Source organism: Myxine glutinosa, chromosome 6 (assembly GCF_964187855.1).
Source record: "Myxine glutinosa chromosome 6, kmMyxGlut1.1, whole genome shotgun sequence".
NCBI classification, from domain to species: domain Eukaryota; kingdom Metazoa; phylum Chordata; class Myxini; order Myxiniformes; family Myxinidae; genus Myxine; species Myxine glutinosa.
In genome coordinates, this window is record NC_136266.1 from 45,440,547 (window position 1) to 45,466,539 (window position 25,993).

The window sequence follows — 25,993 nt, forward strand, 5'->3', positions numbered from 1 at the left end:
AGGCAAAGCATTTACGTGAATATAGAGAAATGTGTATATACTTTTCCTTTTTGGAATTATTACTATTTTTTAATGGGATATTGCCGGCCACAAAACCAGAAGGCCACTCGAGGTGGGGGCTACACAAGGAAAACAAAAGCAGAACAACCAGATATGTTACCCCCACCCCCAACCCCCCCCCCCCCCCCCCCCACAGAGAATTGTATGTGTACCCCGAGCTTGGAGTAAGCTAAAAATTATATTTGTGTATATATATATATATATATATATATATATATATATATATATATACAGCAATACCCCGTTTTATGCCATTTCGACCTACGTCAAATCCGACTTTACGCCACTCATCTAGAGTAAATTTCAGTTCAGCGAACGTCATTATGTGCGACTTTACGTCACTCCTACATCATAATAGGAGGACGTGAAAAAAATTAATTTTTCCTTAAAAATATATTTAAAATAAATAAAATAGTACATAAAAATTAACAATAAAAGAAGCTAAAAAAACAAGTTAAAATACAATAAAAAGCACATTAAAAATATTTTAAAATGTAAGTACAGTATACGTACGCGTAGCTGCTGGTTCTCATTCAAAACAAAGGCGACGCCATATGCATTTTGTCCTGTGCTGTGGTCGCGTGCTTGCTTTGCCTTCCGCTGTTATTTTTGTGATTATTCCTTTACTGTGTCTGTGTTAGCCATGGGTCCTAAGAAGGATAGTGCTGGTGTTTCCAAGCGTAATGTAGTTATGATGGAAGATAAGTTAAATCTGATTAAAAGGTATGAAAAAGGTGAAAAAGTGTCGGTGATAGCGCATGACTTAGGGCTGCCACGGTCGACGGTATCGATCATCATTCATGATGGGGAACGTATTCTTGCATATGTCACTGAAAAAGCGCTTTTCATTTTCCGAAGCTACGTCTTCATTTTAAGGCATTTTTAAGGCATTATGCCCGGTTTACGTCAAAAACCGAGTTACGTCACGGCTTATGGAACCAATTAATGACGTAGGCCGGGGTATTGCTGTATATATATATATATATATATATATATATATATATATATATACTTGCGTATATATTGTTACGGTTTTGGAATAAAGGATAATCCCCCTCGTAGGTAGACGCACCACAACATGAAGCCTCGCGATAGTTTAGTTATTTCTTCGTGAATGTAAGCGTAGTCCTTTCCTGTGTTAGTTTTGCGTTGAGCAGGCCCATGAGTAGGGTGATCTTTTGGCGCAAGCATGCCACGTGACAGGCCTGAACAAGTCTGGTGAGGCCGAAGGGAGGCGCTGCAGGGGGGGGGGGGGGTGGCCGGTAAGCATGAGCCACCAATCAGAGCTCGAGGGGAGTGGCTAACCACGGCAACGGGAGGTGGGGCTTGGAACATTCGAGTAAGGCCGGGGCGGAGCCATAAAACCCTGCTCCGAGCCCCCCCACCTCAGATGACTTGCGCGTCAGTTCAGTTGAGTCGGAACCCCTGTGAGAGTGAGTGGAGTTGAGTTGAGCTTGAGAACGCGCCGCAGAATGAGTGCATTGAATTGTTGGTTATCGTGATTGTACACGAACTTGCCCCGTGCCCTGTGCCCTGCACTCTGCACTGTATTAATCGTGCGCTTGAGAGGACGACCCGTGCCGGGCCACAGGCGCGCGATCTCCTCCTGCCTGCCTTCGCCTGCATATGTGCCGTGACCGCCAGAGAGCCACGCCGGGCGAGCTGCCCCGGAGCGACCGACGGCAAAGCGCGTTTGGTGCGCGGACTTCTTCTTTTCTTCTCCCCGTGTGCGTGAGTGGGCCCTGTGTCTGGGGATAAGTTAAGATTGATTAAGCTTCTGCTCTGTGTCCCCTTTCCTTCTGTGAATCGTACATAAATAATAAATGGCGTTATTCCTCTTATTTGACCGTTCCCGTCCCTTCCATTGATTGGCCTCGCATGGTACGACTAGAACCGCTCGAATCGGGTTCCATAAAAGTAACGGCACGAGTCACGTGATACGCATACCGCTCGGGCGTACTCGATTAAGCATGCCTTGTGTGGGGTTCGGTCCCCGCTTTCGTAGCAGGGTGGGTTAAAGGTACGTGCGATGTTGACCCGATACCCTTTTTCACGCTTGCTCCGGAAGTGGTGATTCGGCCTCGTGGACACAAAGACCCGGGGGGGTGGGGGGGGAAGGGGTTTAATCCCCCCTTTGTAACGGGAATGGGCTTCGGGCGATCCGCAACAACATATATATACCTGTGTATATATATATATATATATATATATATATATATATATATATATATATTTATATATGTACATATATAGTGAGATAATATAACCAGGCAAGATAATAGAAAGGTACATATTTGTCGCTTTCTAGTCCCGAGGTATGAAAAAGTTAAAAACTACAATCAGAAAAAGTATTTGAAAGCTGCAAGTACAAATTTGTACCTTTCCAATACCTTTTGCTCTGCAGACTATTCAAGTTGATGAATTTATAGCTTTCTCTTAGCATCACCTGTATGATATGATCAACTGAAAATCAACTGAAAAGAATAATATTTAAATTAATAACAATTCAAACTTCCCAAAAACACTGGTAAAAATGGTGTTTTCCCATTGGTAAAATAAAATAAAGTCGAAAGCATCTGAAAATGCAAAGTCAGTTTGTGTAATCCACTTCTTCCATATGCTAATCATGACGAAAAAAACTTTTTTAAAAATTGACCGTTTTAGGTGACCTTGACCTCTTGCCCTCAAAAGCAATTGGCTTCAGTGACTCAATATGCAAACCCTGTTTAAATGCTCAAAATCAATCAGATTAAAATTGACAAATTTATACAACTTTGACCTTTGACCATTTAAATTTAAAAACAAATCCATGGGCTTCTTACTTTTGATTGGTGAACCAATTCAGTGACCCAATATACAAATTATTAAAATTTCAGGTCAATCGGGTGAAAATTGTCGATTTTATGTAACCATGACCTTTGACCTTTTGATCTTAAAAAAAAATCGGCTTTTAACTTTTAATTGGTGAATCAATATGCAAATTCTTAAAATATCAGATCAATTGGATGAAAACTGATGATTTTATATGCCAATGACTTTAGACCAAATTATTAGTCTTCTCCACATTCTCATAATGAAGCATTGTTTAAAATTTCATGAAAAAAGCTCAAATTGTAAAAAAACGTTACAGCCCAGACAGATGGGCAATGCACAGAAGTGTTTGCAAAGCCCCGTCCCTCGCGCAGAGCCATTGGGTAACTAGAACGGCACTCGGAAGAGCGCATTGTCTCACCTCGTGTGCTCATTCTGAACAAAAATACCATGGTTAACTGTACACACTACTATTATGACCCAATGCTTTATGACCCATATACCCGTATGCATGCCGCACCGTATTATGTCACATACATTGCCATTATCCGTAACTTTACTGATTATTCCTTCCTTCCTTCCATTCAAGTGCTGCTTCATCAGGATGAAGATTACCACACTTAGAGGATATTTAACAATCACTTTTGTTCACATTGAGGCTAAATTGAATGAATTAAGAAGAAACAATAGCGAGTTGTCCCAGGTTTGCTTTAAATCCATTCAGCTGTTCTCAAGTTATCACATTTTTACCTGACATGACCTCTGACCTTTGACCTCTTGGCCCCAAAATTTAATAAGTTAATGTTTGCATCATGATACATACACGACCGGTCAAAAGTTTTAGAACACCTCAATTTTTCCAGTTTTATTGAAATTTACGCAGTTTAATGTCTCAATGTACTCTGAGATTAAGCATAGAACAAATAAACAATTGGAGATAAAAAATAAATCATCGAATCATTTTGTTTAACAAAATTTAATTTAAATTTTTGACTCAGCAAAGTCGCCACCTTTTGCAGATATAACCGCCGAACACACTCGTGGCATTCTTTCTACAATGGAAATCAAATATTGTTCGGGAAGTTCTTCCCAACACTGTTGCAGAAGTTCCCACAAATGTGTTGCACTTGTCGGTTGCTTTGCTTCCTCCTCCATGTTTGACAGTTGGTGTCACACACTGAGGAACCATCCTTTCGCCTATTCGACGGCGTACAAAAACCCTGCGTGATGAACCAAAGATTTGAGTTCCCCAAGGCAGTGTTCTGGGCCCTGTGCTTTTTCTGGTCTTCATCAATGATCTCTCTGACTCTCTTGAAAATCCTCTCTACCTCTTTGCTGATGACTCTACTCTCTGTCGCTCCATTCCTCATCCCTCAGATCGGCAGTCTGCAGCCTCCTCACTCTCTGCAGACCTGGACAAAATCACAGACTGGGCAAACAAGTGGAACATGTCTTTCAATCCTGACAAATCTCACACTCTTACGATGTCTCTCCGAAAAGACCGACTGGACAACCCTCCCATCCACTTTCTGAATAATCCTCTCCAAGAAGTTCTGTCACTCAAGCTTTTGGGTCTCACTATCTGCCATGATCTTTCCTGGGAAAACCACATTTCAAATCTGGCCTCCAAAGCCAGTCGCCGACTGGGCATCCTCCGTCGTGCGAAGTCCTTCCTTGGCACACCTGAGCTCCTCACCACATACAAGGCTTTCATCCGCAGCTCAATGGAATACTGCTCTCCCCTCTGGGCTGGTGCTCCTGCCTCACACCGAGCTCGTCTTCACGGTTGAAACCAAAGCGTTCAGGATCATTGGAATCTCCCGCGATAAAGCTAACTCCGAGGGCCTTTCACTCACTCACCGCAGGCAGGTTGGTGGTCTTTCCGTCTTCTACCGACTCCTCTCTGGCCTTGCCCCCCCCCCCCCCCAGCTCTCTCTGGGCTCTGTCCCCCAAATATTCCTGCAGGTCGCACAAGATCTGCCTGCAACCCTCTTATGGTTAAACTGCCAAAATCAAGACTCTCTGCTCACCTTCATTCCTTCATTCCCCTTTTCTCCCGCCTCTGGAACAAACTCCCTCACTCTCTTCAATCCCACTCCTCCCTCCACGTCTTTAAAACAGCTGTTCACCACCATCTCTTATCTTCCCCCATCCAAAACCTTGATCTTTTCTACCCCCGCTAATTTCACCCCAAATCCACTTTTTTGAAATACCAACTTCTGTCCTGGAAGTCCTTGGTGTCCTTGTGTTTTATACTTCTCCCACCCCCCCCCCCCCCCACCTCCCTTCCCACGCCTCCTCCCCCGAAGCCCTATCCCTCCAGAACATCTCCCTGCTCTCAAATGTTGTGTTTGTGTGCTTCCCCTTCTCTCCCCATCTTGTCTTCCGCTCCCTCGAGTTTCCTCCAGTTTCCAATATACTACTTCCTGCAGTGCAATATTGTCCAAATAATGCTTCAGAGGGTGTAATAACAGTCTGTTCCAATACTGCTTTTATACAGACAGGGGGTTTCTAATCAAGTAATCAGCAGAGGTTGGGACACCTGTAGGAATTGTTTGCATCAACTTTCAAGGCTTAAGTTACTTACATTGCTGCGGAACAGCTGTGAGTTGTTAACCCATTACTTGTTCCCTGAAGAAGGCCTTTTTTTACAATATAACTGTGCAATTTGCATTATTTTCCCGTTTTTGCTAAACTAAACTTTTTTTTAACCTCGAGCAGTTTACTGCTTACCTTTGTACAATTTCAGGTTATTCACTTGACTTGAATTGCTTAAATTTCAATAAAAACTGGAAAAATTGAGGTGTTATAAAACTTTTTACCGGTAGTGTACCTGTACCAAGTTTTAAGTGAAATCCCTTCAGCTGTTCACAAGTTATCACATTCTTACCTGACATGACCTTTGACCATTGACCTCAGGACCCCAACATCTAATCAGTTAATCTTTACATCATTATATTTATGTTCACCAAGTTTGAATTACATCACTTCAGCCATTCTCAAGTTAGAGACCTATAACAGAATTTGACCATTGACCTTTGAACTTTGCCCCTAAAATATAATCAGTTAATCTTTACATCATTATACATACCTCTACCAAGTTTGAATTAGATTACTTCAGCCGTTCTCAAGTTAGACCTATGATAGACTTTGACCTTTGACCTCTTGACCCCAAAATATAATCAGTTCATCTTTCCATCATTCTACATGTGTACCAAATTTGGTCAGAATCCCATCACTGGTTCACAAGTTATCATGGTAACAGGGTTTTTACCTAACATGAACTCTGACTTTTGGCCTTTGAGCACATGACCCCAAAATCTAATCAGTTCATCTTTACCTCTTATACATACCTGCACCAAGTTTGACTAAGATCCCTTCAACCATTCTCAAGTTATCGTGGTAACGAAAACCTATCACGGACGGACAGATGGACAGACAGCCGGACGGACAACCTGAAAACATGCCTCCGGCGACTCTGTCGGCGGAGGCATAGACAATTCAAACTACATTATCCATGGCTGGTCGATCATATGGATAAAGTTTCACATTGATCTGTTAAGCAGTTCTGGAGGAACAATTTTTTTCCTTTTTTATTTTCAATCTGATATGGCCACTGGACCACGTGACCGATTGTCATAAATTTAATTCTTCACTCACTTCAGTCATAGATCAAATACAGGGTATCAAAAGTAGCACCCGATTTCTGTTTATATTGTTGTGGATATGAGAATTGTGTTTTTTAAAATTGTTTTATTGTGGACCCTCCTTCCTCCAGTTGTTGTGTATAAAGGTCAAAGGGCATCCCGTAGTTAGGCCATATACAATCACGTTTAGCCAATCATAAGATTCCCTGCTTGTTGGTAGTTATTTCCTTATTCTGTGTATTAGGCTAAGGCTTTGTCTTCCATTAATTGACACTCCATTGCACCGAATTCAAATAGATAGATCCCCTTTTATTCCCAAAGCCCCATTCCCAAAGCCTCGATTGCCAACTGCATTCGCCGCAGCTGCTGGGCGGTTTTCACCGCGACTCCATTAGCCACGAGGTGGGCTCTGAGAAGAAGGGGGAGGAGCCGCCGAATCCAGGGCGTGGCCCGCCGATCGTCATCAAGGGTGGAGCCAGAGAGCCCGTGCCCACCAATCAGGGCCAAGGCGACCTCACCGATGGGCGTGTCCTGGAGGCGGGCGGCTTGATCGCCCGAGGGCGATATAAGCGCGCGCGGAAGCCTAGGAGTTGAGGAAGGAGTCGAAGGTGGTTGCGTTTGAGCAAGGAGTCGAAGGTGGTTGCGGTTTTGCACAAGGAGTCGAAGGTGGTTGCGTTTGCGCAAGGAGTCGAAGGTGGTTGTGTTTGAGAGAGGAGTCCAAGGTGGTTGCGTTTGAGAGAAGAGTCCAGACGAGCTTGGTAAAAGCAGAGGAAGGGATCCCCACGGAGAGTTGCGCCCGTTAAGAAGTTGGCTCCACAAGCAGTTTTGGCTCCACCAGCAGCGTTGACTCCACCAGGCAGCTTCGACCCGTTACCCAGCGGGAGCCAGATTGCGGTGGCATCGGTGGCCGTCGAGGTCCAGCCCGACGTCCTGTGCGGGATCAAGCCCGAACCATCTGCCCCAGCTGAACCTGCCCATTCCTCCTTCCAATCATTCCTGCCTGCAAATTCCCCATTCGTGTGAGTCCGTCTTTGTTTGTTCTGTCTTGGGGTATAAGTTAAGCCTGTGTAAATAAGCTAGCATTTCACTGTGTCTCCTTGATTCCTTCTGTCATTATTTTATGATCTTTCCTTCTTCCTTGGTTTCTTTTGGTCCTGTACATAGTAATAAATAATAGTCGTAGTTCAAACCTTTTTGCCTTCGTCTTCCTCTTCTTCACATCCGTGTCGTCATTGTCTTTTCCCTCATTGAATATCTGTGGCACGATTTGGCCAACGTTTCAGGATCGGGTCTAGTCTTGGTAAACGGCTCACGCCGCGGTTCGCTTCGCTCGGCGCAACATCCATTACGCTGCGGCCGTGAGCGGGGAGGTGTTCCTTCGCGTACCGGGAAGCGCTGGTATTTAGGTCATAGGACTTGTGGGCCTAAAACCCTATCCAGTGCCGACCGGGCGTGGCGTCATACCCCCGGGACCACGTCGGTCAGTAACAGACGAGGGGCTTAATCCCCCCTCGAAGGGGAACCATAGGCCGACGTCGGGTACCGTAACAATATATATATATATATTTCTGTCAGTTGATTGTTTGTTTGCCATTTGTATTGCAGTGTACAAGAAGGTATAAATAAATGAATGACATGTTTATCTAACCATTTATTCGGGGGAAAATTATTACGGGGGAAACCCTTAGCTACATTCGTTGCCGTTTTCGGACGACCGGACTTCTTTGCAGTGGCTACCGACCCTGTTGCTTCAAATTTCTCGACAATCAATCGTATGTTTCTTCCCTGGGGTGGGTTTAATATCGAATTCCTGTGCTAAACGGCGTGCCGCCATCGTTGGTTGTTTATTACATTTGTAGCAATGTTTCACGGCCGCAATGCGTTGATTCATTGAAAGGTAATTCATGGTTCAATTTGGTACAACTTCAGTAACTTTCCAAACTCTCAGCAATAACCTGCAAAACAAACAAACAAAAATAAATAAATTAAGAAAATTAATAATCTGCAAGACGATTATTAACAACATGACATCCCAGAAAGAATCTGACAGCCGAAAAAACAGAAACTGGGCGCTACTTTTGACTCACCCTGTATATGAATTTTCAGATAAGGATTTTATTTTGATTCAACCAATTATGGCTGGAATACCACTTCACCGACATCACCCTATATATCCCATGGGGACTTTATGACATCTGCCAAGTTTCAATTTTTTTCCTTCAATCCAACATGGTTGCCATGCCACGTGATCCTAGATGTCAGAGTTATCAATAAATATTCTCCATCGAGTGGACAAATGGTTGCAGAGAAAAAAAAAATAAAGTGGAAATATAGACATTGACACACACACAGGCGATACAATTGTCTCGCTACTCTATCGAGGCAAGACCAACTATTGAGTTCAAGGAACACCTTACCCTGCGCAGTCTTCAGAAGAAAAGAAAAAAGACATGGGCCGGGCCTGCAAAGAGCAAATTGTGATGGAAAATGCTGTAATATTCTGTCTAAATACTGCTAAACTAAAGGTTTTTGAAAGTGAAAAGCAGGGGATTTGTGTTCTACAGTGTTTAAGTGGTGGTGGTTCATGTGCAGCCACCCGGATGCTGGTTGCATCATTTTTCTGTGGGCACGTCTGCCGCTGATGCAGTGCCTCTATAACTAGTTATCTGGTACTCATTTTGCCGACCTCGGAAGGATGACAGGCTGTCAACCCCACCTGGCGTTAATTCAATGGGATTCGAACTCAGGACCTTAGGCTCCCAAGCCCGCCACCCTAACCATGAGGCCAACACGTAAAATCGTTACAGGTTGTGGAAGAAAAAAAAAATTGAGACATGGAGCTTTGAACTCAGGACCCTTTTGCACTTTTAACCCAACCACATCTGCGAAGCTAACACAAGGATTTGAAATCAATGATAGCAAAAGCATCATTAATGTTTGTTGTTTTTCATTTCTTTTTACTTGCAGCGTACCAAAGCTGGTGTTGACAACTACAATTTCGACCTGTAAATCTTCGCACAAGAAATTTGTGCATTTTCACTTGGTGGAGGTCCATGGCTGTGTTATCACTACACTGTCCTGAATATATATACATTATGTTGTGAGGAGTCGCTGTGTCGTGATAAACTCATTGTATTCACAAAAAGTTTCTGTTCAACGATTTCTCTGACTAGCAGAGTACCCTAACCCTATGGACGACCTTGTTCAAAGCATGCAACACGTTCTTTTGACATATAATCTTTACCTGGGCAGTGTATAGGCAATTAACTGACCCCTCAATTGCCCCCAAAAATAAATTTTTAAAAGCTTGGGTTGTGTGCATGAAGCAAAAAAATGCCTACTGCTTAATTCAAAACACCACACTGATCTGGAAAACGTGGGGACAGGAATACTGTACTGTAAATGGTGGAACTTGTAGTACCCTCTCCCACCTGGAGGTGGCGCTAAACGATACACATTTACATAGAGAATTGGCATCCCCCTTTGCACTTGCAAAGACAAAAACAACGCTATTACACTAACTGGGATCATGCTGATCCTACATAGCAAGTCTGGATGTAATCAGGCCAGAACTGTAGGAGTAGCATGACAAACAATCACCACACATACACACAAACACTGGTCTGTGAATTATAGTAAACACTTTCTTTAGAAAGCGGCTTGTTGCATCTATCAACAATGGTCGTTTGAGGTCTAAGTTTACAGAATAAGCAAAGAACCAGTTCTTATGGAGTTATGTTAATTCACCCACATTTGGGGTATTTCAGAACATGTGATGCCCCCATGTCATACATATTTAGAGAATTGGGTCATCCCACCACCCTGAACTGGGAGCTATGGTTTTTTTTTGTCAATCTATATAAAACCTTCTAATACACATCCCTTGCACAACCACGTTTTCAACTTGTTCCATCAACCAAGTAAACATTGATTTATATATCGAATATCTTGATAATGAGGTTAAAATTTTATTTGTTTTAAGATGTACTTACTCATACTATTCTATAAATGTTTGATAAAGCTTTACTATAAGTATATGCATATCACAGTGAACAGTTCTTATTTATTAAAACACCTCTGAAAATTGTCGTCATTGCCTGCTTTATCTCCATGTACCAGGTGCAACCCTCCACAAAAATGAGTCACAAGTGTCCATGAAGATCCTATGTACAAATCCTGGCAGAACGGACACCCCCATCCCACATATATTCTACGCATTCCTTTTCCATCCCCCCCTCATCTTCTACCACTCCTTTTGCCTTTACACCCCCACAATGATAAGTGCATTTGCCTCAACACCTCGACCCTTGACACAATCGAATATCGACTGTAATGTGGGGTTTTTTAACAGTATTTAAGGCCTGTAGTTAAGCTGCCACACAGATGAATACCTGAGACAACAAAGGGCCATTATATGAGAAAAACAGCGAGTTTTGGAGGAAGTGATGTCACTTCCTGGGGCACTCTGGGTACTAGCAATGTCACGACAATGGCGCCATTTTTCTCAGCACTCAATGGGGGCAGTTCCTTAAGAAGGATATCCTCCCCATGCGGATTGTCTTTGTTCTAATCCTTTTAAACATTAAAAGTGGACCATAAGTCAGTCATTATGTGAAATAAGCCCAAAAAGTACCCTATTTGGATAACGCAAATCAAATAATCCAGGTGGTGAAAGTGATTGTAATCAGGATGTCCTTCAGAAACAAGTACCAATTGAGTTAATCTAGATAAGATTGGTGTTTTGTACCTTCCTACAAAAAAAAAATTTTTTGTCTGACAAATGCAACTGAATGAAAGTAATGTGGCTGATGAATGGTAACGAATGAAATTCCAATCACATGAATACCACCAGTATACCCAACATCCAAATGTTGATGGCAAGAGCAACTTTTGATTGATCCAATCAGAAAACTAGTACGGCACTCGGTAGAGCATACTGCACCTCACCTCCGCCATGCTGAAAAGTTGACGTTTTGTATCCCATCGATAAGGTTGGAATCCAGATATGACCCGAACCAAAATCTAATCCGCATGTCCTTGTCACTCACCCAACCTGTCAAAAGTTTCATCCGTCCACAACGTCCAAAGTTTCATCCGAATCTGTTCACAACTTGATATCGTTTTTTGCCCTCAATGGTGTAGAATCGCTTACATTCTCAGATCCAGATCTTCACCTAAATCTAATCATTTCGTCCAGTTCACATACCAAACTGTCCACCAAATTTAGTCAATCCGTCCACAACTATTTGAGATATCCTGTGCACAGACAGACAAGACATACAAAAAGGGGTGAAAACACAACTTCCATCCACCTTTGGTGGCAGAGGTAATTATCGAAAAAAATAAAAATGAAAACCTTTTCATCAGATCAGTGATTTCACTCTCACCGTGATCACTTTAAAGCCTCTTGCTGGCATGTAGAAAAGTGTATAAATACTGTACGTGTAAAATCTTTAAAATCACACAGTGAAACATTTTATGTTCAAAATTAAAAATTCCTTTATTTTCAATTTACAAAATTGCACTTTTGTACAGCCGAGAAAGCAAAGGCCAATAAACAGCGAGAACTACCAAAAAGAGACCAGATCACTCAACATCCCAAGGATTGCACCATGAATCGGTCACCAAGTAATCCGACACCAAACTACCTGATCAAGTAATTTGAGATATTTGAACTTTGTGCCAACTTTCCCCACCAACGCACAAGATGCACCAGCGAGAAAATGCTTCGTTTGGGATATACTGTAATACTTTCATGAGGCCACCCATATATAACATAAGCACCAAGGTTGGGGTGGGAGGGGTAAATTATAGGGGAATAAAATGGAGAAAAGGAAAATAAGGTAATTAGGGTAAGGGGGAGGAGGAAATCGAAATCTACAATTTTGCATACGTAAATAGATAGCCTCAAATTCCCAAAATTCACTGGCGGTATAAAAAAAATGTTTTTTCTTTTTGTTCATTTTATATCTTAAGGTCCTCTTAGTAATCAAAAGATTTGCACAAAACCGTTTCAAAACCACAACACACCTCTGTGCCACAACTCATAACAAAGGCATCCATTCTATACAAAGTTGTTTCAAGTATGGCTCTCCCAGAATATCTTTACATGAAAAACATCACACAAAGTTCGATGAACAGACAAAATTATTCACATTACCTTTACAAATTACAGCTGTTTGCATAAAGCTCTGCCCCTCCAGAAATATATATATATAAAAAAAATATTCCAGATTGTTCCCAAAACACCAAAAACATGATGTAATACAAGCAATATGGCTGAATTCCACCAGCTGCCCAATGATAAACAGTTACTGCATTTTGTTTACAGGATATGATCTGTACAAATGAAAACTTCAGTGTTCTTGAACGTGATAACCAAAATAATTCATGTTAATACTTCGGCAATGCTTTAACATGGAAGCAGCTTGAATGCGGTGAAAAAGAGGTGCAGGCAATTCCACCTCCTCCTCCCACACCCACAAAAAAACCCCCAAACAGTTCTCGTAAAGGAGGAGGGGCATAAATAAATGTAGATGGACCATTGAGAGATATTCTCAAGATAGGTGGCTTGTTCAGAGACTTTGGTGCCTCGTTTCATCCTCTAAGCGTAGTTTCGGCTTCATTGGTATCTCCGCTTCTGAATCCTTCCCATTGCTGGAAACAACAAGTAATGAGACAATGACGATGACTGGAATGACAAAACACACCTAGTCTGTTCCCGAAGGGATGAGGGTATTTATTTATATACATTTTTTTTTCTTTTTTTTTTCGGTCAGTATATGTGCTCGCGTTTGTATGCATACACAGGCAGACTAAGAAACACCTTAGGGCGACCTACTTTAATTTTGCACCCCCAACAGTTCGACAAAGTAATAATTTATGTTACTGATGACATTCGTACTTCGCATTTACAACAAATTGATTATTAAAAATATTCATACGTATACAGACTTGGCATTTAATATGGAATATTTTTTTTGGGGGTGAACTTGCTTTTCAAGATGACTTGGAACCAAAAGTTCATTGGAATTATGTTGAAATTATTCTAGATTTTGTTAATGTGACCTTTAAAAGAAACAAAAACCACATTTGACATTTCGAAGCAAATAAATTGATCCTTGAAAGTGATGTAAACCGATATCGAACTCAATTCACGGACAGTACTGTATTAAATTTCTGTACGTTTTCCAGAAGTACCTCTTTATTTTGCACATTAGCCAAAAAAAATTTCAACAAAAACAAAAGCTAAATTATGACTGGGATTACGGACAGTAAAATTACAGTTCAGTACTTCGTGTAACCCCCACGAGCATTCAGGAGAGCACACACAGGTCGAGGCATGCTGTTCACGAGATTTGCCAAGGTTTGGACAGGAATCGCTTGCCATGCAGTGACAATAGTCTGCTGCAATTCACGCACAGAGGTCGGCTGCTGGTCCAAGTTGTCGATTCGACGCGTTAATTCTGCCCACAAGTTCTCTATCGGATTCATATCCGGGGACATGGCAGGCCACTCCATATGCTCTACACCACGGTCAGCAAGAAAGTGTTGGATCATGCGAGCACGATGAGGCCGTGCATTGTCATCTTGGAAGACAAAGTTTCCTCGAAAGGCTGCACGAGCAAATGGAAGCAATGTTTCTTCCAGAATTACCCTGTACTTGAACTGGTTCAGGTTTCCATTCAGAACAACCAGGTCAGTTTTGCCCCCTGCATGAAAAGCAGCCCAAACAGTCAGCCCACCACCTCCAGCTTGGACTCTTGGCACTATACAATCTTCGTTGTGGGCTTCATGCACTTGTCTGCGCACTCGGACGTGGCCATCTTGACGATAGACCAGAAATCTAGACGTCACTGAAGGTCACGTGATTCCAGTGTCCTGGCTGCCATTGACGGTGCTCTCTGGCCCACTGCAATCGGCGCTGGCTGTGTTGTCTGGTCAGGCGTGGCTTTCTCAGGGGACGCCTGGCACAATAGCTTGCTTGAACCAGTCGTTGGTTGACTAGCCTTCTGGATATAGGCACATTTGTCAGTTGCTGCCACTCAGCCCTAAGCCGATTAGCTGACTTGGTACGGCCATTGCAGACCAACCGGTGCAGCTGGCGATCATCTCTCCTTGTGGTTCTGCGTGGACGTCCTGGCCTCGGTATTGGAGTAGGGACACCCCTCTGAGCATTTCGTTTCAGGATCTTTGACACCTGACCTCGAGTGATGCCATACTGCAGAGCAATAGCACGCTGTTTCAAACCAGAATTTCGTAAAGCCACCACTCCATGACAAACAGCATTGTCAAGTTGACGGACCATCTCCAGAGAAAGCGGCAATAACTTTTGTAGACATGCAGCAGTTGTTTTCCACTAATACAGAACGCAACAACACTTATATACCTGATTGTGAAGCCAATCGTCAAATGTACCTGTCCTTACATTTTGTCACGCCACCTGTGATATAATCATGTTATTGACTTCTTGCTGCGAAAGACAATCAGTGACATGGTTCCTTCAACAAAGACATCAACGAAGGGTAAAAGAAACTCACCAGATTGATATACTGAGTTCAGAAAGTAAACCCAAGTCAAGAAAAAAAAAATTCCATATTAAATGCCAAGTCTGTATATTCGGAGTGCATCATGCCTGCGGCAGAGTGGCGACCCATCCAGGATTGTAACCCAAGCCATGAAACTACTGCGGCAGTTCATTGGACGTTCTGTATAAAGCATGGTGCAACAACAACCACAATAACTAGCCTGGTGTTGGCTTAACGGTTAACGTGGCTGGCTTGAGATCTTAGGGTCCCGAGATCAAGCCCATCGTGCCATTGAAATAACACCAGGTGGGTTGACTCAGCCTGTCATCCTTCCGAGGTCGGCAAATTGAGTACCGGCTTGCTGGGATGAATGATCACGGTGTGTACCCCAATTTAGAATAGGTACACCGTATCCCTGCACATCGTAAGAGCGTGACCAAGGGTTGGCGTCAGGAAGGGCATCCGGCCATAAAAACATTGCCTCAAACAGGGAACCATGATTGTCATGGGGCCCGCAAGGCTAACCCCCGCTTTAGCGGGGAAAAATGGCCTTAAAACGATCATTCATTCATTCATTCATATTCATTGAGTGACTAAGACACAGCAGAGCAATGTGTGATGATTGAATCAAAATTTGATGCATGCATTTTGCTCTTCAATCATGTTCCGCTCCGACACCGCTCAACATTTTTTGTAGATAAAACCCTCTACCCCTCCATCCCACTGAAGTATGGTTTATGCAAATTATTGTAATTTCATAAAATTATGTGCTATAGTGTTGTTCAGCACATGCGAGCCAACATGGCACAACATGTTAGGTACCCGGTATAAATATCTATTTCTCATTCATGAAAGTTCAAGCTCACCTTTGAAGAGCAATCTTTCTGTGATCTTTTCCATTTTTTCTCTGAAAAATACATGAATGCAACATTCAAACACTCTCAATTTCTACTTATCACCACTACCATGAACACCCTATTGATTAGTGAAGTCTAAACTGACCACTGAAGCTCCTCACCTTTCGGGCAGCAAGAGCTGCAGCAATGAGGCACAGAACCACACCGAGGCCCAGAGCTACCCAGGCGGCCAATGATACGACGTGAGGCATCAAGACAAGGTTGGTGTAGATTCTGTCACGAAAACCTCCCGTCACGTCGCCTCCCTTTGAAGGGGGGCAGATACGGATGGTGAGACGGAAGCTCGATTACATCATATGGCCAAATAGAAAACGCAAAATAACGAAGACCTTTTCCAATCTAGCTTCCGTTCATACCTCCGAGAACCATATCAACGGCAGCAAAACTTTGGAGAACTTTTTCGTTACTCTGTGGAAGACAGCAGAAGAGGAATTATAGTGGTTAGCTGAGCCACAGGAAAAAAATAATAATAATAAAAACCAAGATGGCCAATGGATGCAATTTGGACATTACTTACGGAAAGTCTGACATGGACTCGATCAGAAGATTCACTTGAAACTTCATGTTCACGCTGAGGGGAACTCCTGTAAGCTGAAAAGGAATAAGCACCAATATCTCAGTAAATGGTTTTTGCAACGATGGTCAATTCGATACAAGTTCTGAGCCAGGTTCAAACCATATATCGTTATTAACTCAATTAATGTGTCTTCGACACAAAAAGTATGACACTTTAAAAAGTATGCAAGGCAAATTGCAATAACACTTTGAACTACTTCTGACTATCAGCACAGTTATTTCAGACTCACTATGAAACTATAAACCACAGTCAGGCCTCAAGGAATTGGATTTTGACTCATGTCTAACACGAGATTCCATTTGCAACATCGCGGCTTCGTAAACATCCTTTAATTTTACAACAAGCGCATCATCCATGTAGTTGTACACAATACATAAGTGGCCAAACATTGAACCACTAATAACTTTTCTTCACAAAGTAAAATCTTTTTTTTTCATTCCTTCTCATTCTCAATCTCTCCTGCACATGTGATATGTAGATGGTCCGTTATCTCTCATCTCATTCCAGGATTGGATCTCCATCACCTAAATTAATAGCCTGGTGTTGGCTTAACCGTTACGGTGGCTGGCTTAAGATCATAGGGTCTTTAGTTTTAGCCCGTCATGCCGTTAAACAACACCAGGTGGGTTGACTCAGCTCGTCATCCTTCCGAGGTCGGCAAAATGAGTACCAGCTTACTGGGAACAGGGGGCACTGCATCAGGGGCACAGCTGTGCTCCCAGAAATGATGCAACCAGCAGCCATAGGCTGCATACAAAATAATAACATAATTGACCCAAATTAATTTTATTTGTAGATTTGTGTCATGCTGTCATTAATAGTCACTTACTTTTTCAATAATCCTTATTGCAAAATACGTGAGCCTCATATAATCCTCAGTAGAAAACCCAAAAAACCCAATTCCAAATTACAAGATTGACGATGGTCAATAGTTTAAGAGCAAAGTTATCAAATAGTAGTAATAAGCATGTTAAGGCAGTTACCGGGTGGATTAATACTTCAGTGCCATGTTGGGCACGGTCAGGAGCAAGGCCCGACAGCTGCAAGCTGGGGTCACCATCCAGAAAGTGAGGCTGGGAGAGGTAGATTGGCACACCTGTACAATAAATAAAAAGGGTTTTGTTTTAGAAGTTTTAATTTAAAAAAAAAAAAAGCAAGATATTACAATAAGTAAACATAGCATCATCCTACAATGGCCTACTCTAATGATACAATTAAAATAATATGTGAACATATCAATATTTTTAGGAACATATCAAGGAATAAAATACCACAAACTTTAGAAAAGCTGTCATTTGGAATGCAGCTGGTTTACCAAATCGTTTACTTCACAAAATGGGAAGAAAAGCGACGTTTTGGCAGCACCCAGAGCATCTTGCAACATGTTTGCGTTTGGACTTCCTAGAATGATGCTTTGTTTTCCCATTTGTTAAAGTTAAGCAAACCCAGCATTCTGTGCGTCACGTCCAATGACGAGCTCTTTTGCTGACCTTTTCGACACTTGCTGAGGCTGATCGTTCCAGACTTCAAACAGGGACAGTAAGCTTCATCCGTGGAAGGCGACGGCGAGGGTGAAGCTTCCGTGGGTAGAGGGTCGTGCTGAGATGGAGGGTAGAACGAATCAGGAGGCGGTGATGTAAAGAGGGACGGCGCAAACCGATACTTGTAGACCGTTATTCCATCGGTCACATTCTCGCCAACAAAATCCATCCAGAGAGATCTTGGAGTGAAACGGGAAGATTGATAAAGGGACTGTCATTGTGAGCAAAACAACAAAAAAAGCTTCAGAACATGAAAGATCCAATGGATGGTGACAGCAGTTAAACGAGGTACTGTACCACGATAACAAATTTAACTGAGCAAAAGCATGGTACACTGCAGTTTCTACAGTCTAGATAACACTGATTTAGAGCGAGTATGAAAGTGGTATGACACCTGACAAAAACTACCTGCAGGCATCTGGATTGAAGAAGGCAAGCGGACGATGAGCAGGCAGAAATGGAGGCCACAACTAAATCAGAAACTAGATTCAGCCCAGCTTACTGGTTAAGGTGAGCTAAGATTGAATGTTGAGTCGATATCAGAAACTAGATTCAGCCCAGCTGACTGGTTAAGGTGAGCTAAGATTGAATGTTGAGTCGATGTCAGAAACTAGATTCAGCCCAGCTGACTGGTTAAGGTGAGCTAAGATTGAATGTTGAGTCGATGTCAGAAACTAGATTCAGCCCAGCTGACTGGTTAAGGTGAGCTAAGATTGAATGTTGAGTCGATGTCAGAAACTAGATTCAGCCCAGCTGACTGGTTAAGGTGAGCTAAGATTGAATGTTGAGTCGATGTCAGAAACTAGATTCAGCTCAGCTGACTGGTTAAGGTGAGCTAAGATTGAATGTTGAGTCGATGTCAGAAACTAGATTCAGCCCAGCTGACTGGTTAAGGTGAGCTAAGATTGAATGTTGAGTCGATGTCAGAAACTAGATTCAGCCCAGCTGACTGGTTAAGGTGAGCTAAGATTGAATGTTGAGTCGATGTCAGAAACTAGATTCAGCCCAGCTGACTGGTTAAGGTGAGCTAAGATTGAATGTTGAGTCGATGTCAGAAACTAGATTCAGCCCAGCTGACTGGTTAAGGTGAGCTAAGATTGAATGTTGAGTTGATATCAGAAACTAGATTCAGCCCAGCTGACTGGTTAAGGTGAGCTAAGAATGAATGTTGAGTTGATATCAGAAACTAGATTCAGCCCAGCTGACTGGTTAAGGTGAGCTAAGATTGAATGTTGAGTCGATGTCAGAAACTAGATTCAGCCCAGCTGACTGGTTAAGGTGAGCTAAGAATGAATGTTGAGTCGATGTCAGAAACTAGATTCAGCCCAGCTGACTGGTTAAGGTGAGCTAAGATTGAATGTTGAGTTGATGTCAGAAACTAGATTCAGCCCAGCTGACTGGTTAAGGTGAGCTAAGATTGAATGTTGAGTCGATGTCAGAAACTAGATTCAGCCCAGCTGACTGGTTAAGGTGAGCTAAGAATGAATGTTAAGTCGATGTCAGAAACTAGATTCAGCTCAGCTGACTGGTTAAGGTGAGCTAAGATTGAATGTTGAGTCGATGTCAGAAACTAGATTCAGCCCAGCTGACTGGTTAAGGTGAGCTAAGAATGAATGTTGAGTTGATATCAGAAACTAGATTCAGCCCAGCTGACTGGTTAAGGTGAGCTAAGATTGAATGTTGAGTTGATATCAGAAACTAGATTCAGCCCAGCTGACTGGTTAAGGTGAGCTAAGAATGACTGTTGAGTCAATGTCAGAAACTAGATTCAGCTCAGCTGACTGGTTAAGGTGAGCTAAGATTGAATGTTGAGTCGATATCAGAAACTAGATTCAGCCCAGCTGACTGGTTAAGGTGAGCTAAGATTGAATGTTGAGTCGATGTCAGAAACTAGATTCAGCTCAGCTGTCTGGTTAAGGTGAGCTAAGATTGAATGTTGAGTTGATATCAGAAACTAGATTCAGCCCAGCTGACTGGTTAAGGTGAGCTAAGAATGAATGTTGAGTCGATATCAGAAACTAGATTCAGCCCAGCTGACTGGTTAAGGTGAGCTAAGAATGAATGTTGAGTCGATGTCAGAAACTAGATTCAGCCCAGCTGACTGGTTAAGGTGAGCTAAGATTGAATGTTGAGTCGTTGTCAGAAACTAGATTCAGCCCAGCTGACTGGTTAAGGTGAGCTAAGAATGAATGTTGAGTCGATATCAGAAACTAGATTCAGCCCAGCTGACTGGTTAAGGTGAGCTAAGATTGAATGTTGAGTCGATGTCAGAAACTAGATTCAGCCCAGCTGACTGGTTAAGGTGAGCTAAGAATGAATGTTGAGTCGATGTCAGAAACTAGATTCAGCCCAGCTGACTGGTTAAGGTGAGCTAAGATTGAATGTTGAGTCGTTGTCAGAAACTACATTCAGCCCAGCTGACTGGTTAAGGTGAGCTAAGAATGAATGTTGAGTCGATATCAGAAACTAGATTCAGCCCAGCTGACTGGTTAAGGTGAGCTAAGATTGAATGTTGAGTCGATGTCAGAAACTAGATTCAGCCCAGCTGACTGGTTAAGGTGAGCTAAGAATGAATGTTGAGTCGATGTCAGAAACTAGATTCAGCCCAGCTGACTGGTTAAGGTGAGCTAAGATTGAATGTTGAGTCGTTGTCAGAAACTACATTCAGCCCAGCTGACTGGTTAAGGTGAGCTAAGATTGAATGTTGAGTCGATGTCAGAAACTAGATTCAGCCCAGCTGACTGGTTAAGGTGAGCTCAGAATGAATCTTGACGCAGGTTAGGCAACCGGATAAGGTGACGAGAGATATTGGACAAGGTTCCGCAGCCCGGTTCAGCAGCCTCGTGAGGTGATGGGAGAATCTGGACAGACTCTGTTGGCCACCCTGTTTTGTTGCAATGTTCAATCAAAGGTTGAACTTTATGGGGGAGTTGTTTGAAAAATTCCTCAAGCCGTCGGTATGTTTCGCCCCAAAGGCAGGAACTAAACGGGTATGTTGAGCTGAAAAAAAAACAAAGTAGAAAGACAGATTGATGAGCTTTTAGTCAATCGTTGGTCTCAATAATCTTATCCATGTGAATTGCGCGAAATGAGTTTTCACATTTACTTACTTGAATGGCTGCTGTTGCGGGGTCTTTAAAGGTTGGTGAGCAACCCGCCAGAGAGGGGGCTGAGTCGGAGCCACAGGTACCTTGAGTGGTTTCCGTTTCGGAGTGTACACCCATCCTGAAAATGAAAACACTTTCCCTTACATTAAAGGACATTTCTCTGCTGAAATAACATATTTTTGGCCATATTTATGGAAATAAAAGCAAGAGCTTATTACTTGCAGAATCAAAGGCTATTGGTCGGTCGACTTTGTTATTCTGCCTGTGTGTCTGTTTGTCACTTGCCAATTTGTCAAGGTCACAGAAAAACCGATCATCATTAAACTTTACCAAGTTGAAGAGGTAGTCACAACTGAGAAGCCTATTGATTTTGAGGTCAAAGGTCAACTGGAGGCCAAACCTCTAAAATCATCAATGTTCATGTGGAAAATCATCAATTTCGTTCTGATTGACTTTAAAATTGAACAGCATTTGCACATTGAGTCATTAAATAGGGAAACAAACTATTTTTGAGGTCAAACGGTCAACTCAAGGTCAAACCTCGAAAATCATCAATGTTCATCTGGAAAATCATCAATTTTCATCTGATTGACTTTAACATTGAACAGCATTTGCACATTGAGTCACGAAATAGGGAAACAAACTATTTTTGAGGTCAAAAGGTCAACTCAAGATCAAACCTCTAAAATCATCAATTTTCATCATAAAAATCATCAATTTTCATCCGATTGACTCGAGCTATGATTAAGATCGTCAATTTTAATCTTAGTGAAATGGACAATTTGATGTCTCCAAAGAAACCTTCTTTTGGGGGGTTTGGGTGAATTTTGGAAGTATCGTGCGCTATGTGATGTCTTTGTTGTTTGTTTATTCATGTGCAGCTTGTGGATGCTTAATTGGCTGCATCATATTCTGGGGGCGCTGATGCAGTGCCCCTGTTACCAGTAAGCTGGCACTTATTTTGCCGACCTCGGAAGGATCAACTTCGGATCAACCTCGGAAGGAAGGCTGAATCAACCCGCCTGGTGTTATTTCAACAGCTGACCGGGATTCAAACTCAAGACCCTACCATCCCAGTCCAGCACCCTAACCGGCCAACACCAGTCTGGCAAGGGCTTAAACCACAAAACAACTTTTACATTATGAATTAATCCAAAAATAAAGTTGTTAATGGAAAGTTTGTTATTCATTCTTTCGGTTGTTTTTACCCGAAGAGAGGAATATTGACCTCGAACGTACCGGGATACTTGTTGTGGTGTTCTCTATACAGCCTGTTAGCCTCCTCGTAGAAGGGACGTTGCTGTTGTTCTGGGAGGGAACGCCATGCCACCCCCAGGGCTTTGCTCACCTCCACATTACTCAGGTTTGGCATCACGTTCGCCATTTTGCTTCGGTGCAATTTCGCCCACACCATGAAGGCGTTCATTGGTCGCTTTATACGCTCTTCACGGTGGCGTATGGGTGGCATGCCGATCTCCTCAACGACCTGGATGAAAGTAAGGCAACATTAAAGGTAGATGTGCTGGTTCGATGTGATTCACGTTTACGCTTGGGGGGCATTCATGATCATCTTATTATAATTCACCAAATGTCTGTCCGTCTGTCTGTCTATCCGTCCGTTTGAAGGTACCGCAAAAACGGCTGAACCGATCGCAACGATATTTTGGGTGGGTAATTCTGGGATCTCCTGGAGTAAAATAGGTCATATTGTTTTTGCAATTTCAACTTAGGCTCCAGCATTTTCAGGTTTGGGCCCCCACATAACGTTATTTTCCCTGGCGCCACACAAACGGCTGCACTGATCGTTGCACAGCTGCGCTGCACATCTGCACCGATCAGCTGCACCAATCGGCTGCACCGATCGAACTCGGTGACCTCGGACAAAGACCTTTTATAAGGACATGAGAAAACTAAACTGCTGGCGAAGGATACTGTGTACTGGTATAACGTTAACAAGGACATTGATCGGCTAGTGGAATGCTGTCCGACCTGCCAACGACACCGGAAATCTCAGCTGCCTGAACCACTACAGCAACATGACATTCCGCTCAGACCATGGAGCAAAGTCTGATGTGATCTGTTCTATTTTGATGCAGCCCAGTGGCTTGTCATCACAGATTATTATTCCAAATTTCCTCTTGTTCGCAAACTGCCCGAGTCTGCTCCCAGTCACACGATTATTGCGACCTTGGGACAGATTTTTTTCTGAATTCGGAATTCCTGATACGTTTATGAGTGATAATGGTCTTCATTTGTCCAGCGCAGAATTTCGTTTATTTGCTGGGAAATGGAATTTTGACCACGTCACTTCATCCCCAACATACCCAAAATCTAATGGATTCATTGAGCGCCAGGTCGAGACAGTGAAATCCATCCTCCGTAAATCAAAAATTGCGGGAAACGATTTTCATCTGGCACTGCTAGCTTGGCGGTCTACCCCGGTGAGCTACAGCTTGGCAAGTCCTGCTCAACTGCTATTGGGCAGAAAAATGAAATCGCTGGTACCAACCAGAATCACCAACGTCCACGACGATGACAACCTCATCCGTGAGGAGCTGGAGAGGCACCGCTACTTACAAAAGCTCCACCACGATTGGCATGCTCGGACACACGAAATGTCGGGCCTATACCCTGGACAGCGAGTTCGCGTTCAGAACCACAACACCCATTGTTGGGAGCCGGCCACGGTTCTCTCCATGTGTGAAGAGCCACGGTCATATTTGCTCGCATCACCAAATGGTCAAACACTCCGACGCGACCGAATTCACATTCAGGATCTACCGGCATGTGATGCGGTGCCCCATCGATCTTCGAGCCAAAACAAGAGTTCTGAAGCCACAATGAGTGGGAACAGCGAACCATCTGCAAGGTCTGGTAATGAACCTGTGAATCATGACTGTGACGTCACTCGTGCTACCAGGGCAGAGATGGTTCATCAATCTCTCCAGTGTTCTGCCAGTTTTAGTCACAGGTTGCCTCCGTCACAGAACCTGACAACTGTCTATACGAGGTCTGGCCAAGCTGTGAAAGGGCCATGCCGTCTTGATCTATAAAACACTTTGCTTATCTGATGTTTGCATTTATACACTTTGGTTATCTCGTGTTAACTGCTCTGGGTTACTGGTGTGGTGTTGTAATGATCTAATGACAGTGCAGACATGTAATGGTATTACAAGGGTTTGCTGTTTTTACTTTATTACTTTTCTTTTTTTGTGGGAAAAGGAGATGTAATGGCTGCCATGAATTGAATGACCACTGTGGCTGACATAAAGACTATAGTTTGTCCAATGTAATGTGAAACATGCCAGTGTTGATTGTTACCGAAAGGTCTGCAATTTCATTTCCAAATTAGCAAATAAATATATGTTTTAACTGAAATGGCATATGAATAGAATCAATCAATCAATGGAACATGTCATGTGTTACACCGGACAATCTATATTTGAATAAAACAAAAAAGAAACAATGACAATGTTTAAATTTGGTATGTGTCCTTGTTTAATATAAATACACAATAATACACTAATAGTACAAGAATTGTTCATATTGGGGACGACTCAGAGAACAGACCAAAAGATTGATGAAATCCTAAAAAACAACTACTGTAGTTTCATTGGCAGGCTGATCCTTCCCTCTTACAAAACCAGAAGTGGGACTAAATAATATATGTTTAATCAACAGTTTGCCTCCCCCCACATCGTGAAACTAATGACTATAGGACTTGGTCTATCTTATGGTCTGTTCCATAAATATTAAAGTAAGAAATCCCAGTGAGACTTATGTCAATGTTGTACATGTCATCCATAAAGTGAGAACCATTTTAAACATTCTAACCATGCACTGCTTTACTTATGCAAAAAATGAAATTGTGATTTTCTTTCCTTCTCAGTTCTCTCTTCTTCAAACTTACAAAAGCCACTGTTATAAATATGTATGTCAAACTATGAATACCAAACTTTCAGAACAAGGCATAATATTTGTACAAGCATGTAACTACAACTAGGACTAGGCCATCCAAATATAGCGTTACAGCTACATATGGATTTTTTAAGCACCAAGTATTTAAAAACAAGTACTACACTAGAAAATGTATGTCTTGATATGGCTTAAATATTTACGCTATATCACGACCCAAACTTACATTCGTTGTTTGGTATCCATCACCAATGTCATCTCCATCGTCAAATTCTCCACTGGCAAATTTAGCGAAGAGATCGTTCAACGTTCGCTTCTCATCTACAACTGATCTCGCGAACCAAGACTTCAAAACTTTTGTCGACGAACGTATGCTTACACACACGAATATCGTCATATTCCCTACTCAAATTTGTACCATTAAAAGTATGAAATGCAAGATTTTTACACGTAAATTGCACTTGCCCAGTGCACAACCGCTGCGAGAATTAACCGTCTTTAGCACAAAGTGTCTGCGTTAAGCCCAGCATGTATTAACCAGGAAGTTCCGTTAGAGGGCGGGATCCATAATAGTTCAGATCATTAATGCACAAGATACGATCACAGAACTCAAATTGACGTAGAAGAACTATGCCCGTTCACGACACACACACAGCGGTGGCCCCGCTCGCGCGCTCACGCCGCCATTTTAGTTAGCGCAAGAACTGAATAGGCGAACGTGTGCGCTAGCTAGGCCTAGTGGAAGTGGATGAGTGGACGTGAATTTTTATATTGGACGGTGACACACACACACACATTATATATTGTATAATGGACTATATTCTATATTGTATAATGGACATTGTATAATGGACATTATATATTAATGTATATACATTGTATAATTATAT

The 25,993-nt window shown here is 42.5% G+C and overlaps 2 protein-coding genes and 1 long non-coding RNA gene across 5 annotated transcripts in view; 2 read left to right on the forward strand and 1 right to left on the reverse strand.

Moving 5' to 3' along the window:
- The window catches only part of LOC144892586 (uncharacterized), a 56,911-nt gene extending 46,076 nt beyond the window's left edge, over window positions 1-10,835 (forward strand). The window contains exon 4 of one of the 2 annotated variants that reach the window (XR_013623785.1): window positions 10,638-10,835. This is a non-coding gene — a long non-coding RNA (uncharacterized LOC144892586). Of the gene's footprint in view, window positions 1-9,485; window positions 10,607-10,637 lie in introns of those variants that run through there. The other variant, XR_013623783.1, reaches the window with a different exon arrangement.
- A 1,157-nt stretch (window positions 10,836-11,992) lies between these two features.
- LOC144892589 (scavenger receptor class B member 1-like) lies at window positions 11,993-18,547 on the reverse strand. Its single transcript, XM_078779806.1, has 8 exons — window positions 18,490-18,547; window positions 18,031-18,260; window positions 17,524-17,636; window positions 16,481-16,554; window positions 16,320-16,371; window positions 16,065-16,208; window positions 15,913-15,953; window positions 11,993-13,175 (listed from the first exon to the last, which is right to left on the reverse strand). Exons 2-8 carry the CDS (start codon window positions 18,248-18,250, stop codon window positions 13,094-13,096), a joined length of 726 nt encoding a protein of 241 aa, XP_078635932.1. The 5' UTR covers window positions 18,251-18,260; window positions 18,490-18,547; the 3' UTR covers window positions 11,993-13,093.
- LOC144892588 (uncharacterized) lies at window positions 18,240-24,420 on the forward strand. 2 transcript variants are annotated; one of them, XM_078779805.1, is made up of 2 exons: window positions 18,240-18,369; window positions 22,070-24,420. In XM_078779805.1, the coding sequence occupies exon 2, from the start codon at window positions 23,225-23,227 to the stop codon at window positions 24,239-24,241; it is 1,017 nt and encodes a 338-aa protein (XP_078635931.1). In that variant the 5' UTR covers window positions 18,240-18,369; window positions 22,070-23,224; the 3' UTR covers window positions 24,242-24,420. The 2 variants fall into 2 exon arrangements, with proteins under 2 accessions (XP_078635931.1, XP_078635930.1); XM_078779804.1 differs by having other exon boundaries at window positions 18,256-18,591.
- Window positions 24,421-25,993: the final 1,573 nt, after the last annotated feature.